Genomic DNA, 16,136 nt, shown 5'->3' on the forward strand with positions numbered 1-16,136 from the left:
TATCTCCTCAGGTCCCCCCCAGCTAGCAGAGGCAAAATGCCAGAGGCACCTCTGCTTAGGGGGATCCTGAGGAGGGATTGGAGCAACAGGACAAGATACAGATATGAGATCATGATTGGAGGAGCCCAACAGAGAAGAGAGGGTAACAGCATAAGCAGAAGGATTAGAGGTTAGGAAAAGGTAAAGAATGTTGGGTGTATCTCCAAGACAGTCAGGAATATGAGTAGGTTGTTGCACCAATGGGGAGTTTTCAGAACTAGTGGTTGTCACCAGGTGGCAGCACAGACACAAACTCTTCTCTCACATACAAGCAATATCAGATATACCTACAGTGTTATCCTATTTACATGAAGATGCAATGGGTTTATATAATATATTCTTCTACGTAATCCCTTCTAAGTAGTAACTCAAGTAAAATCAAACTCTTCATGAACAAATGTATATAAGTTGATTTTCTAGTGAATCGGCAATTAGATTTATATGGTCATCTTAAGATTTCCAAATGAATACACTCTTGATTGGAAACGTCTTAATCTAGATGACAGTAAACATAAAGGCAACATGTCTGTGACAGTCAAAAGTCCAAATTACATAGATCTCCTTCCTAGTTTACGGAAATGGCAATTTTAATAAAAAAATTGGCAACTTGAGTGTCCTGGCAATAGTAATGCTGTATCTCTAAACAAAACAAACACCTGACTCGGCCGCACTGGTTGAACTTAAAAAAACACGTTGTTGGATAAGAAGTTGAATGTTGCTGCGGTGCCCATCTCCACTGCGCCCTAAGCAATGGATTACGGTAGCTGGACACTACAGCAACAGCAGGATCCCCTGAGAGATGTTTGTTTTGGTTCTCAATTACTTTGCCTTGTCGCTCGCTTCATGAGAGGGATGCTAAAATTCCCACAAAAAAAAAAAACAGAGCCATATATCACGATGTTACTGAGTAGGTTGTGCCATACTATATAGTATAGTGTGATTTTTTATTTTTTCATTGTCCAAATCAATAGTTTTTATACTTGTAATATGCTTTATTTAAGATAATGCTAGCAGTTTACTTGGTAATCACACAAAAAAAATAATTAATTTGACCACATTCTCTCAATATTATCCATACCGGATATTGAAAAGTCGATACATCATTTCAATAGTATCATGATGATCAATGTTCTATGCATCTTTACGCGCCTGGGATTTACTACAACAATATTTTAGCTCTCTTTCCTACAGTTAGATGAGCAGCAACGACATCTAGCAGTTTAGTTCCGAAAACTCCCCATTGCTCTAGGTCAAGGAGGATAGCAAAGTTGAAGGCTAGTTCACCAAGATGGTCAGTGAAGGGAGAGGAAAGCCAAAGCTGGTGGTGAACAATGAAGTCTCCAAGAATGGAGACCTCCACAAAAGGGAAGAGAGTCAGAATGTACTCCACTTTGGAAGTTAGATAGTCAAAGAATTTCTTATAGTCAGAGGACTTAGGTAAGAGGTGTATAGCACAGATAGATTTAGTTTGTGAGTGACTCTGTAGTCATTCATAGCCAGATGGTGGAAAACTCAGAAGATTCAAGAATGTGGGCACAAGAGAAGGTTAAGTCATTGTACATATTAAAACAACATCCAGCTTTGCATTGAAAATAAGGATAGAGAAAGTAGGAGGGAACAGAAAAGGGGCTACTGTCGGGTTGCCTCAGATACCTGTGTTTCAGTGAGGAAAAGATAATGAGGTCTAGTAGAGGAGAGGTGGTTTTCTAAAGATTGAAAATTATATCTAAGACCACGAATGTTGTAGAAGTTAATGAAGAAAAATTGAGGGGGGGTGACAAAACACTTAGGGTCAATACCAGAAGAGCAGTCCGACCTGAGGAGATTTGTGGTTCCCTCCCCAGATGGGGACTCCGAGGCTGGTGTAGGAGTTGCCATGATAATTTTGAGTGAAGGGTGTGTGTGTAATTGGGTGCTTGTAGTTTTGTGTGAAGGAACAGAGTTGTCTTTAGAGGGCAGGCTGTGACAGCCCCCTTGTGTTGTGAGACACAAAGGGAAACATTCAGTGAGGTCACAGCTGGTTTTAATGATAAGTTCACAGCAGCCTCTGATCTAGTGGTTTGGACCTCACTGGGAGTAATTATCATTTCGGCAAATGCCTACTTCCTCGTCCTGCCCAGTTTGTTCCCCGATTTGTGAGTGGATGAAACTTGCTTAATGAGGGGACCTTCTTGAGATCCCATTGAGTTGTACCAAATTCAGAAAACCCTCCCACAACCATGTACCACTGAGTGGAAAATTTCTAATGTGAGACAACATATATGTGTATGTCATGGGCAGTCTCACTGCACTGCAATGACCTGCATGTATACATCTTGGGGATCAAGGAGTTAAAACATAGAATTTAATTAAAGGTATTGCTGGGTTTGAACCCTGACTGAGCATTCAGTGCACACCATATCCTACCAAACTAGCCATAATGATTATAATGGACTTTTTTTAACACATAGATACATTTGACTAAGAAAGTGGCATTTACGTATCTGAATGAGGAGATAGTCAAGAAGTCAATTATATACATGATTCATCCTGGATGAGAGTTTGCAGTGGCAGTGTGACTGCCAAGTACAAATAAAAATATAAGAAAACTGGAGAGAATACAAAGAACTACAACAAATATGGCTCCCAGCCTAAGAAATCTGGCTATGATGAGACTATCAAGACTGTCTCTAATCACTGGAACAAAGAAGGTGTAGAGTCATGAAGAAAATGGAGATACTGGGTAGAGATCATGATATGGGACACAAGGAGCACAAGAAGAAAGGGAAAGAAAATTAAAGGGGGTAGGTGCAGAAGAGATATCATGAACTGTTTTCCACTGAGAACAGTGAAAGCCAGGAATTTATTTGTAAAGGAAGTGACTGACATAAGGACAACACATAAATTTAAAGACCAGACTCAGTGACAGTAGTTGATAGAGAGAAGGGACAGCACAAGCATAACTCTTCATCTACATGTCACAGCTGAGTAAAACTTCTAGGTAAATACACACCTCTTCAGTCCCTGAAGGATCTGTCTTGGGAGGAGGGCATTCTTTAGCTGTTGGATCCAATTCCTCTTCTTTGTTGGTTTCCTCTGTGTCCATGGCTGGCTCAGAGGTGTACCACCCTCCCCAGGTAGGAAACCAGCGCTGAAGAATCCCCTCCCCACTATATGTTGGAGAGGTGGAGAGTGAGGCAGAAGGCTGGATGTCTTTGTCTTGCCTGGCCTTCATTTCCCTACCCACTCTAGCCATGGCCACTTCTCGTAGTGCACACAACTCCCCAAAACCCAAGGCTTGCTCTAATCTCAGCTTCTGGGCTTTGTGTTCTGCTGGCACTGTAGCTGGCTGCTTCAGATGCTCACAGTATACCTCAACATACCTGCCATTGAACAATTTTTCAGATCAAATGTGGCAGCAAAATAGATCTTCTATTAGTAAGTCAGTCCTGCTTGTCAAGCCTAGCTGTAGAGAGACTAAGTATGCTGCACAACCAAAGTATGCATAAAATGATTGGTAAGAATCTTTTCCTCACTAGCAAGATGTCCAAGGCAACAGCAAAATTTTCATGAAAATCTTTAAAAGAGGATGACCAAGACTCAGTAAGGAAAGCCAAAAGATCACCAGTAGAGCGGCCTTGACAGAACCCATACTGGCGATCAGATAGAAGGTTGTGAAATGATAGGTGTTTAAGAATCTTCCTGTTGAGGATAGATTTAAAAACTTTAGATAGGCAGGAAATTAAAGCAATAGGACAGTAGTTTGAGGGATTAGAACGGTCACCCTTTTTAGGAACAGGCTGAATATAGGCAAACTTCCAGCAAGAAGGAAAGTTAGATGTTGACAGACAGAGCTGAAAGAGTTTGACTATGCAAGGTGCAAGCACAGAGGCACAGTTTTGGAGAACAAGAGGAGGGACCCCATCAGGTCCATAAGCCTTCTGAGGGTTTAGGCCAGCAAGGGCATGGAAAACATCATTGCAAAGAATTTTAATAGGTAGCATGAAGTAGTCAGAAGGTGGAGGAGAGGGAGGAACAAGCCCAGAATCATCCAAGGTAAAGTTTTTAGCAAAAGTTTGAGTGAAGAGTTCAGCTTTAGAAATAAATGTGATAACAATGGTGCCATCTGATTGAAATAAAGGAGGGAAGGAAGAAGAAGCAAAGTTATTGGAGATATTTTTGACTAGATGCCAGAACTCATGAGGGGAGTTAGATCTTGAAAGGTTTTGACACTTTCTGTTAATGAAGGAGTTTTTGGCTAGTTGGAGAACAGACTTGGCATGGTTCCAGGCAGAAATATAAAGTGCAGGAGATTCTGGTGATGGAAAGCTTAAGTACCTTTTGTGGGCCACCTCTCTATCATGTATAGCATCAGAACAAGCTGTTTTAAACCAAGGTTTAGAAGGTTTAAGACGAGAAAAAGAGTGAGGAATGTACACCTCCATGCCAGATACTATCACCTCTGTTATGCACTCAGCAGACAAAGACGGGTCTCTGACACGGAAGCACTAGTCATTCCAAGGAAAATCAGCAAAATACCTCCTCAGGTCCCCCCAACTAGCAGAGGCAAAACACCAGAGGCACCTTCACTTAGGGGGATCCTGAGGAGGGACTGGAGCGATAGAACAAGATACAGATATGAGATTGTGATCGGAGGAGCCCAACGGAGAAGAAAGGGTGACAGCATAAGCAGAAGGATTAGAGGTCAGGAAAAGGTCAAGAATGTTGGGCGTATCTCCAAGATGGTCAGGAATACGAGTAGGGTGTTGCATCAATTGCTCTAGGTCGTGGAGGATAGCAAAGTTGAAGGCTAGTTTACCAGGATGGTCAGTGAAGGGAGAGAAAAGCCAAAGCTGGTGGTGAACATTGAAGTCTCCAAGAATGGAGATCTCTGCAAAAGGGAAGAGTCAGAATGTGCTCCACTTTGGAAGTTAAGCAGTCAAAGAATTTCTTATAGTCAGAGGAGTTAGGTGAGAGGTATACAGCATAGATAAATTTAGTTTGAGAGTGACTCTGTAGTCGTAGCCAGATGGTGGAAAACTCGGATAATTCAAGAGCGTGGGCACGAGAGCAGGTCAAGTCATTGCACACATAAATGCAACATCCAGCTTTGGATCGAAAATGAGGATAGGAAAAGTAGGAGGAAACAGAAAAGGGGCTACTGTCAGTTGCCTCAGACACCTGAGTTTCAGTGAGGAAAAGAAGATGAGGTTTAGAAGAGGAGAGGTGGTGTTCTACAGATTGAAAGTTTGATCTTAGACAGCGAATGTTACAGAAGTTAATGAAGAAAAAGTTGAGGGGGGTGTCAGGACACTTAGGGTTGTCGACAGAAAGGCAGTCCGATCTGAGGACATTTATGGTCCCCTCCCCAGATGGGGACTCCGGGCTGGTGTAGAAGTCGCCATGATAATTTTGAAATTTTTGGGTGAAGGGTGTGTGTGTTATTAGGTGCTTGTAGTTTTGTGTGGAGGAAGAGAGTTGTCTTTAGAGGGCAGGCTGTGACTGCCCGCTTGTGTTGTGAGACACAAAGGGAAATATCCAGTGAGGTCACAGCTGGGTTTAATGATAAGTTCACAGCACCCCCTGAACAGTGCTTTAGACCTCACTGGGAGTAATTATCGTTTCGGGAGGTGTCTACTGCCTCCTCCTATAAGGAGGATACTCTAGTATGTGTCCTGTGATGCAGGGTTCTTCACACTTTTTTTCATGATTATCCAGTTTGATTTTATATACTACCTTCACAACCCTGTACATCCACTCTCTTGTATCTTTTTCCATCTGACAAGAAAACCAATTCACATACAAACACATGCAGTTTTTTTGTGGTTTTGTTACGTTACTCTATGTCAAGAATTTAAAGAAGAGTGGTAATAGGAAGAAAAGACAATGTTTACTGGTAAACTGCACCTCGAGGCAATGGTTCTGTCTGGATTCCTGATAGTCAGGAATTAACACAACTCATTTTCAGACCCTACACTTGCAAATCCCTCCAAAACATTCCTTACAATATTCCTGAATAAAATTAGGTTAGCCCACATCACAAAGCCAAAGCCTTTTATCAAGCCTTCTCACTTGTACAAGCTCCCTGGTTAGAGGCTAAGTCATTAACTGTGACAAACTTACCTCACAATATCCCTGGCCCTTTGCAAAGTGGCTGGCCAGGTCCTACCAGCATGGGTGCGGTGAATACGCTCCAGATGGCACTGGATTGGAAATTGCCACCATTCTTGTACATTCTCTCGTACTGGGACAGCTGGCCGCCACTTGCGGTAGTGGCGGGCAAGATCAAGACGGTCATACTCACGACTCCAACGCACCAGCTGGCGGTACTGTGTCTCGTCAAGGTTGAGGGGAAACTTGTCCAGCCTGAGGTCACAGCTGATGCGTGGATTGGAGCGGGAGCGCAGGGGAGCTTCACACAGGTTACGTTTAACACAGGCCGTGGCACTCACCGGGGATAACAGGTATTCATGGTCACGTTTTTCAATGCCAGACAACATAAGGGTCTGTGAAGATAAAGTTAAGTTTTACTAGGGTGTCACTGTAATCTATGCAAATGTGTGTCCTAAAAATTTCAAATAATGATGCCTAAGTCAGACCTCATGCAAATTCATTTCATAGAAAAGAGAGCTGGGATGCAGATAGTGTTAGAGGCAGAGAGAAAAGTATTTGAAGCTTTAAATGGTAGATAGATAGGCGAGTTTTGTCTATAGATTAGATGTGGGGGAACATCAACTATGCACGCAAATTGTAAGGAATATTGACATAAACTACTCTGATGATGATGAAAGTCTTGATAATGCATGTTAGCTAGTGGCTGACAAATGATAAATAAGGTTATATGCATATATCTGGTAAATTTGTAGTTTGAAAAAAATTAAATTAGTGCTGTCTGAGTAAGAACATTACTAAAAAATGTTATGGGTAAGTTACATGATAATTTCTGGAAAGAAAAAGTTACATACAGCAAAAGTCCCTTGATCCAATACCATGCAATTTAAAATTGTCCACCAATCCAGTATTTTGAAAAGGATGGCAAAAATTCTAAAAATTTAAACTACCATATTTCTTGGTTTCCAGACTTATTTGTAAGCATTATCAACAGCAACAGTACATGAGGTGCTCGACAAAAGGATTCTGAGCATTCATCAAGCTGGAGAGCCATTATGCCACGAGTTAGCATAATAGGGGATCAGCTTTTGCCAACTTATAAAAATTTCCACTTGTGTAAAATGTCACTAAATATCCTTGGAAACTTTTCTTGCTGATTACAAATTGGGATATTTTCTATGGTCTGGAGAACTGCCAGATTCACCAGCCAACTGAATTTTACAAATAAAAGGCAGTCAACTAGAGAAAAAATCTTTACATCATTTTCTCTTATCAAACCAACTAATAAAAAAATTATGAACATTTTTAGCAACCATCACCAAGCAGAGAGCAAGAAATGTGGCAAAATGAGTCTGATACTGCACATATTATCTCAGGTTTGAGATGTATCATCACCTTGGGATGAATGCTATTTTTTCCTCTCCATATAAGTTTACTTTATCTATTTAAATTAAACGATTAACATAACAGTATGAATCCTGGCAAATATGAAGGAAACAGCCATGTTTTGGTGCCAAATCATGACAGAATACTGGTGAAGACTATCTCCCAATGTCTTTCCTGAGTTGCCATTTTCTTCTTGGGAAATGCAACCCATCCTTTCACAATTTGGTTCTTTTGTAATATGTTCGTGAAATCAACCACAGCACATGTATAGACCTGGATTTGACAACACTGCAAAATCATATCTCCTGCCTCAGGTTTTTTAGGTGTTTTTGGAGAAGTCAAAGTGTCTGATATCGGCCGGGCACTTCATCTCAGCACAGTTTTGGCCATCACAATATCCTGACAGCACAAATAATAATTGCTCGAGTTTTTTGGGGGATTTGGCAGATAAATCACTAGTCTCGGTAAAAACCAGTGGAAAAATGTTTTAAGCTAAACATGTAGTAGGAGACTAGAAATAAATGTGAAAAACAATGAGAGCCTAGTTGCGAGTATTTAGCTTATAACAACCATTCTGTAAAGTATGCATCATCAGATCTCGTGAATACTGCTAGCATGAACACCTGAGGTTAATGTTTTGTACCATACAGGTACAGTACATCAGGATGCATCACAGGAGGTGGATTTAGAATGTGTATCTCTAGAGAACTGTGGGAGCATTGACTGATCCCTACATTAAAACAGCTGATCACCAGCAACTTAACCCATAGTGAATTTCCCAATTTGTAGAATATGAACTGCCTGCTTGAACAATTTGTGTTCAGAGGTTTTATACTATTTTTTTTTGTTGTAATGTAAATCTAACCATTCTGCTTCCTTTCTCAGAGCATAATTACTGATTCATACAAGAAATAAGGAGAAAATCAGGAATGCATACATTTCATATTGATGTGCCTCTCACTCTACAACTCTACTGGCTCCAAATCAATGCTAACATATTCCACAGACAACAACACTAATGTGTCACTATAAATCAATACAAATGCTAATTATACATAGACCCATGAAAGAGAATATAGTGATTGATTTGATTTGTTCTTTCTGTTCATAAACTTTACATATTATTGGCTTCAGAATGGAGTTACTTTCATGTGTTGCTTTGTTATTTGTCAATTATGAATTGATAGTTTCAATACAGCAACCCTTTTTGTATTGTGAAATATGCAATCTTGTCACATTAAGACACTCATTCAACAATTCTAAGGGTATTTGACATTAAAAGTGATTCAAGTGGAAAAACTGTCAACTTCCCCATAGGTGCCAGAACAAATAAGCATTTCCTCAGTGTTTTAAATACTATGAGTTTAACGATGTAACTTTAGCACTAGATTTTCTGAACAAAGCAAATGCAGGAAGTCTACTGTATAAGGAAATGGGGCTTCAGGGATATTTCTAAGAGCAGTTGAAGATATAGAGATTTTCAACATTTACAAATGTCTATTACCTAATTCCCATGAGTATTAAGGGGTGACTGCACCTATTACCTATGAGCTGCAGGGTCTTACCCTATACTCTCAATTTTTCACAAATTCAAATGACTCATTCCCCTGCATTTGGATTATGGGACTTTTACTGTAATTTATTTACTATATATATATATATATATATATATATATATATATATATATATATATATATATATATATATATATATATATATATATATATATATATATATATATATATATATATATATATATATATATATATATATATATATATATATATATATATATATATAATAAAAACTGAGTGCCAAAAACAGTGTCAGGTCAGGTTAAATGGATAGCTGAAGGAAGAAAATAATATATAATCATGCTCCATCCAATGCATGGAAACAGAGAGAGTTACAAGATAAAATTCTGCAAGGAAGGAAGGAAGGTTCTCTCTCTCTCTCTCTCTCTCTCTCTCTCTCTCTCTCTCTCTCTCTCTCTCTCTCTCTCTCTCTCTCTCTCTCTCCTCACCGTTAGTTCTGCCAGAGGCTTGTCACTGTAGAGAGAAGCAGAGGTGTCCCAGTAGAGACCCATGTTGGTCAGCTCCAGCAACTTATAGGCCATCTTTGAGGCACTTCCAAATACATATCTGACAGATCAATGTAATTTCTTTAAACAGTCTCAATTATTCAGAATTATTTTGGGAATGTCTTATAATTAATTTTCATCAAATATTTTTAAATGATTTTCAAAGAATGTCTAGGATAAAACAAGTGTAAGAGCTGGTTTTGGCTGCCACTGACAAAATGTTAGAGTTAGAGGACAATGATGTAGTGACATGGAAATGTGAAAATTTTTTGAAATGTTTAATCTTCCTTTCCTATACTGAGCGAATATAAGATAACCAATCCTGTACTTACATCACCTGGGCATTGAAAGAATCTCTTTACGTATTTTGATAACTTCATAAATAGCTGAGACTAACTACATGACCTTCCTAAGCCAAACATAAGAACATAAGAAATAAGGGAAGGTGCAAGAAGCGACCAGGCTTACACGTGGCAGTCCTGTATGAAACACACCTACCTATTTCCATCTGCTATCCCCATCCATAAACTTGTCTAATCTTCTCTTAAAGCTCTCTAGTGTCCTAGCACTAACTACATGATTACTGAGTCCGTTCCACTCATCTACCACTCTATTTGAGAACCAGTTTTTTCCTATCTCCTTCCTAAACCTAAATTTTTTAAGCTTGAACCCGTTATTTCTTGTTCTACCCTGGTTGCTGATCCTAAGAATTTTGCTTACATCTCCCTTGTTATAACCCTTATACCACTTAAAGACTTCTATCAGGTCCCCTCTTAACCTACGTCTCTCTAAAGAATGTAAATTTAACAGCTTCAACCTCGCCTCGTAAGGAATACTCCTCATCCCCTGTATCCTTTTAGTCATTCTCCTCTGTACTGATTCTAATAGACCTATATCTTTCCTGTAATGTGGGGACCAGAACTGCACCGCGTAGTCTAGATGAGGTCTGACCAGCGCCAAGTATAACTTTAATATTACTCCCGGCCTTCTACTTTTAACACTCCTAAAAATGAATCCTAGTACCCTATTTGCCTTGTTTCTGGCTTCTATGCATTGTTTCCCTAGACGGAGTTCAGAGCTAACTATAACTCCTAAATTTTTCTCGTACCCTGTACCTACCAGAGTTTGATTGTCTAATGTGTACCTATTGTGTGGGTTTCCTCTACCTACGCTAAGCACTTTGCATTTATTGATATTAAATTGCATTTGCTATCTATCTGTCCATTCTTTCATTCTATCTAAGTCTGCCTGCAAGGCGATGGCATCTGATTCTGACCTAACTAATCTACCTATCTTTGTGTCATCCACAAATTTACTAACATCACTACTAATTCCACTATCCAAGTCATTGATATACATTAGAAATAACAATGGCCCCTAATACTGATCCCTGTGGCACCCCACTAATTACATGACCCCACTCGGATTTCGAGCCGTTTATTACCACTCTCTGTTGCCTGTCACTAAGCCATGACCCTATCCAGCCTAACACCTTCCCATCTATCCCGTGTGCCCTAACCTTTCTCAGGAGCCTTTGATGGGGTACCTTGTCAAAAGGAACATAGTATAACGATACTCCCCCATAACTTACATTTTCAGACTAACTAAATCCATGTGCACATTTTATTAAACTCAAATTACAGCATGTAAAAATAAATGTTTAACAAAGGTGTTCCTGAATGTCTTACCGGGGTCTCCACTGTTCATCTGAGCTTTGCAGGGCAAGGGAATCGATTGTGAGACCACAAGCAAACACCTGGTTGGGAATGCAGCGGTCATCCTCATAGCGAAGATGGACATCTCGGATCTTGAGCTGAGAGAAAACAGAGAATGAGTAAGGAATGTTGCTGGTGGTGAGAGAGAGAGAGAGAGAGAGAGAGAGAGAGAGAGAGAGAGAGAGAGAGAGAGAGAGAGAGAGAGAGAGAGAGAGAGAGAGAGAGAGAGAGAGAGAGAGAGAGAGAGAGAGAGAGAGAGAGAGGAAAAGATAAAGAGAGAAGGGAAAGATGCTGACGAATGGCTCAAGCAATTGGAAAAGGTCCAGTAGAAACAGCGATCCTCAACAGAGATTTAAGCTGAAAAAGGGAGGACACTACTGTACTTCATGAGAATGTCATTCAGAACATGAAGGGAATAAGGTTGTCAATGTGATCTGCAAGAAAAGGAAGAAGGATGATGACCAGGAAATTAAAACGTGCTAGATAGAAAGAAAAAACAAGCAAAGAAAAAAGTATTGATAAGATCTAAGTCTCTAACCAGTACAGTAATATTAATCTGAAGTTACTAAAATTCTCATCTTGTTTATATAGTAGGTAAATACAAAACTCCAAAACAACCCCAGAATAAAATATAACTAAATATCAATAAAAAAATAATAATACTATTAAACCTGGGGGCTTTTAGCCTGGGATTGATGGATTTCAGTGTCTGTGAATGCCAGATGGAAATTCAACATTTATATTCACTGCAATTTTGTATGAAGTTGTTATAGTTTTGTAAGCATATACATGTTATGTATTTTTCTTACTGAAGAAAGCTAGTAAGTCTGCAGGTTGTCATGTGACGCTACTGTACATAATGTAAAATTGTTATCATCATCAGGTTTTGACTTCTAGAGTGCTTCCCCCAATGAAAGAAATTAAACACATCCTGCCACTACTTGAAAACATTGTCGTTAGCACAACCAGCATCTTGTGCCACACCACATTATATGCTTATTCCTTCATTTTATACGGTTTATCACAGCTTTGGAATATAGTGTTTTCCCACCTATTTGCAGTTCAGCATTCATGGGTTTGCATATTCACAGATCAAATAAGAAAAAAAAACTTTTTTGGGAAGATAGAGCTCCAAAGTAATGCCTTAATTTGAAGTGGCAAGCCTCCCTCTGGGCCCACATTGGTTTATTAACCCTAACCTCAACCTCAAATCATGAAATGATAAGCAGGGTAATATTAAAGGCAAGGTAATATTAAAAGCAAAGTAATTAAATGCAATCTCCATTGAATTCTTTGTAGTAGACTCAGCAGAGGAAAACACACACGTGACAAACTACTGGAGCAATCAGCTGACCTTCTTTTTCCTCTTCTTCTGACCACAAGTTGCTGACCTCAAGAGGAAATAACTGACATGTTGCTGGTCAAGATTTCATGGAATATTCCACCAAGTTTCCCACGAAATGTTGCTGACTGAATCTCAGTACAAAATTCTCGAGAAACTGATTCCTGTGACAGTGCCTTTATTTTCTCTTGGGGTGGGCAAGTTGTGGTCACAAGAGGAGGAAGAAAGCCAAGTGATTGCTCCAGTAGCTTGCCACCTGTGTGTGTTCCACTGCTGATTCTGCCACAATGAGTTTAATGAAGCTTGCTTTTGCCTTGCACTTAATAAGTGTGAGACATATATTTTATTGTGCTATAAGCATAGGTATTTCTGAGCCTTGTAGGAGTCATGTCCAGGATTTACAGATTTTTGCTAATCACAGGGAGGCTTGGAACGTAAGCCCCACAAATAGCAGGGAAATACTGTATTTTCATATACTTCTCAACATAGACGGCATCAGTGATAAAGACTGCCAAAGATGACCTCACTGATCTGAAGTCAAAGGAAATGTTATAAAATGAAATCAGCTCAAGGAGCCTTGAAGAATTTTGTTGTGTGCATTAACATAAGCCTGCCCTCATCTGGTGTAGCAAGCTGCAGGTGCTCTAATTCCATTTGCTTCTACATATCTTTGTGAGTCAAGATTCTCAGCACCTATTTCTATCAAAACAAAAAGTCAAAATTGATTGCATGTCAAGGATGACATTTGTGTTACCTTGTCAAAGACCATTCCACAAATTCATCTTATGGAAGCCAAACAACAACTCACTGAAATAAACTTTTGATCAGAAATTGTATTGTTTCGTTTAATTTGCACAAAATTATCTTTTATTTTTTATGTGAAGTGACTCATTTTTTACATAAAAAAGTGAGAAAATAAAATTTTTTTTTTTGCAGAATTAAATTTTGTTTTATTTAATTTGCCAAACATCGTTGCATTTTTTAAATATTTTTATCTTTGAAGCTTCAAGATGGATAGCTTACTTTCCCTTAGGGAATGGGTTATTAACCTTTTTTGAACCACAAACCTCTTTGAGAATCTAGAGAAAGTTATGAATCCCCTCCCTAATAAAATGCACAGAAGTACACAAACATGACACTATATGCAATAAATGTATTTTAGTTTGTTTTTAAAATATTAACTCACACAGTGTAAGACACACAACATATGGATAAAGTAAATAGTTATAACAAAAAAAATAAATAAAAATTGATGGTCACTCCATACAAAAATTAATTACAATCACCTTTGGCAAATTAAGTCAAACAAAACATTAATTCTGCTCAAAAGTTGATTTAATTTTCTCACTCTTTTCATGCAAAAATTGAGGGTCACTTCATACAAAAAATCAAATAAAATCATTCTGGGCAAATCAAACAAAACAATACAATTTCTGCTCAAAAGTTTATTTCAATACAACTTGTTGTTTGTCTTTTTAACTGTCTCTGTCTTTATCTCTCTCTTACCTGAATATTTTCAATAATGTTGGTCATGAAGGAAGTGCCATAGCTGAGCCAAGAGGAGTACGAGTGGGCATAGTGGGAAGCCTCATGACATGCTTCCTGGTCAGCCCGCCAGGCAGCCTCCAGTGCATCTAGTTGACTGATTTTTCGAGCCTGTGCTGCTGCTGCCTCAGCCTCTTCATCAAACTGTAGCAAGGAACAAAGCATAGAGAATGTGAAGCACTTTCCAGAGTGGAAAATAGGTAGGAATGAGTGACAGACATCTGCTAATGCAGTTGTAACATTCCCTGAGGGTGTACACACATTGAAGGAAGATGTTGCAAGCCTGCTGCCTACTCTACCCCATGTCTATTTTAACTGCTTCCTTCATATCTCAATAACAAGTGTTTAAAGGGGCCTTTCATTTCTAAATGAAAAAATAAAAAAAATTATTATTCATTCCTTTCCCATGAAATTTTTATGGAACATCAAGACCAGTATACATATAGAAATTATACAGTCCTAAAATATCCCTGCATCTCTAAGACTAGACTGGACAACTTTCAATTCTTCCCCCATACAGCGGAACCTCGGTTCTTGAACTTAATTCTTTCCTGAAAGCTGTTCGAAATCCATAATGTTCAGGAACCAAAACAACTTTTCATAGGAATCAATGGGAAATGGAAAAATCTGCTTTCAGACACCAGTCCACCCTGTCTTACCAGCTTATGACAGATGCCCCCATTGCCAAAATGGCCATTCCACAACATCTCCAGCTCAGAAATTATTTATCCAGAAAGGACATACTGAATTAACTTAGTGACATGGGACTCATCAGAAGATATTGTTCAGACTGAGCAGATATTCTCTTTGTCACTGATCTAGTGAGGGAAGCCTTACAAAATGACACAGAGAGGAGCAGCCACTCACTTCCAAAATGAAGGTGATAATAAGAATTAGACATCTTGGTGCTGAGAAAAGCTACTAGGAAAATGCTGTTGTGCAAAGTGATAGCGTTGGGGATCATCGGGAGAGCCATAGTTGGGTTTATTCCTGAGCACCGAAAACTGTGGCTCGGGATTATTTCTGAGTGTTGAAAACTGTTTGTTTACATTAAGACTCTTCAACAGGATCACATTTAACTTATTTAAAGATTGAATTACTGTCTTACCCACTGTGTCTCCTCCAAATACATAAAAATGAAAGAAATATTTATAGAAACTATAAATTAGCTTTTGTTTTGTCTTTTAATATTTGAAATCAAGTAACTTTGTCCGAGAACTGAATTGTGGTACAGCAAGCAAAGCAATTATGAGTTCAAAATTTTGTTCGAAAACCGATATGTTAAAAAACAGAGGCATTTGGTAACTGAGGTTCCAGTGTAGTTCCCTCCTTTTTAACTTATTTTTGTACCCTTACCCTGCCTCCTCACATGTAAAAAAATAATAAATAAAAAAGTGGGATGCTATTACCTAATCCTTCACATAGGATTAGCAAAAACATGCATTTTACTTTCAGCCTTCTCTATAGGTCCCAGTAAGCAAATTATACCCCATACTCTGATCATTTGATTTATAATGTAATCTAACACAACAAAGAACCCACATACCTCCTCCAACTTGATGGGCCCAGCCACTAAGTAAAGCTGCTCAAATTTAATCACCCATGGCTCAGAGCGCAGGCGGGACACAGGGATCTGCAGCTTGACACGACCCACAAAGCCCGCCAGCACCTCCATGGGCATGTCCAGGTGTCGCAATGCATCCTTCCGGAGTGGTACATTTTCCAGCTCTACTTCCCCTGTGTAGCAGATAAGGAGAGGTAAGTATGTACACTTAACCAATACACACACACCAGTAACAAATCCTAAACTCGCCTCAATCTCTAAATGCACACATTACTGTGATGTGTTTAGTATATAAAACTATATTACATACTTACCTTCCCATTCTCTCTCTTCCTTAAGAATTCTGACACATCCACTGGTAAATTTATCATTTT

At 39.0% G+C, this 16,136-nt stretch overlaps 1 protein-coding gene across 5 annotated transcripts in view; it reads right to left on the reverse strand.

The window, feature by feature from the left end:
* LOC135113190 (intermembrane lipid transfer protein VPS13D-like) overlaps positions 1-16,136 on the reverse strand; it is a 475,970-nt gene that overhangs the window by 448,693 nt on the left and 11,141 nt on the right. For all 5 annotated transcript variants that reach the window (XM_064028315.1, XM_064028317.1, XM_064028314.1 and 2 more), the window contains exons 3-8: positions 15,745-15,935; positions 14,160-14,342; positions 11,285-11,409; positions 9,540-9,657; positions 6,142-6,524; positions 3,032-3,401 (exon numbers count right to left, since the gene is read on the reverse strand). In XM_064028315.1, coding sequence (XP_063884385.1) covers positions 3,032-3,401; positions 6,142-6,524; positions 9,540-9,657; positions 11,285-11,409; positions 14,160-14,342; positions 15,745-15,935 — 1,370 coding nt within the window. The remainder of the gene's footprint in view (positions 1-3,031; positions 3,402-6,141; positions 6,525-9,539; positions 9,658-11,284; positions 11,410-14,159; positions 14,343-15,744; positions 15,936-16,136) is intronic.

This window comes from Scylla paramamosain, chromosome 25 (genome assembly GCF_035594125.1).
Source record: "Scylla paramamosain isolate STU-SP2022 chromosome 25, ASM3559412v1, whole genome shotgun sequence".
NCBI lineage: Eukaryota > Metazoa > Arthropoda > Malacostraca > Decapoda > Portunidae > Scylla > Scylla paramamosain.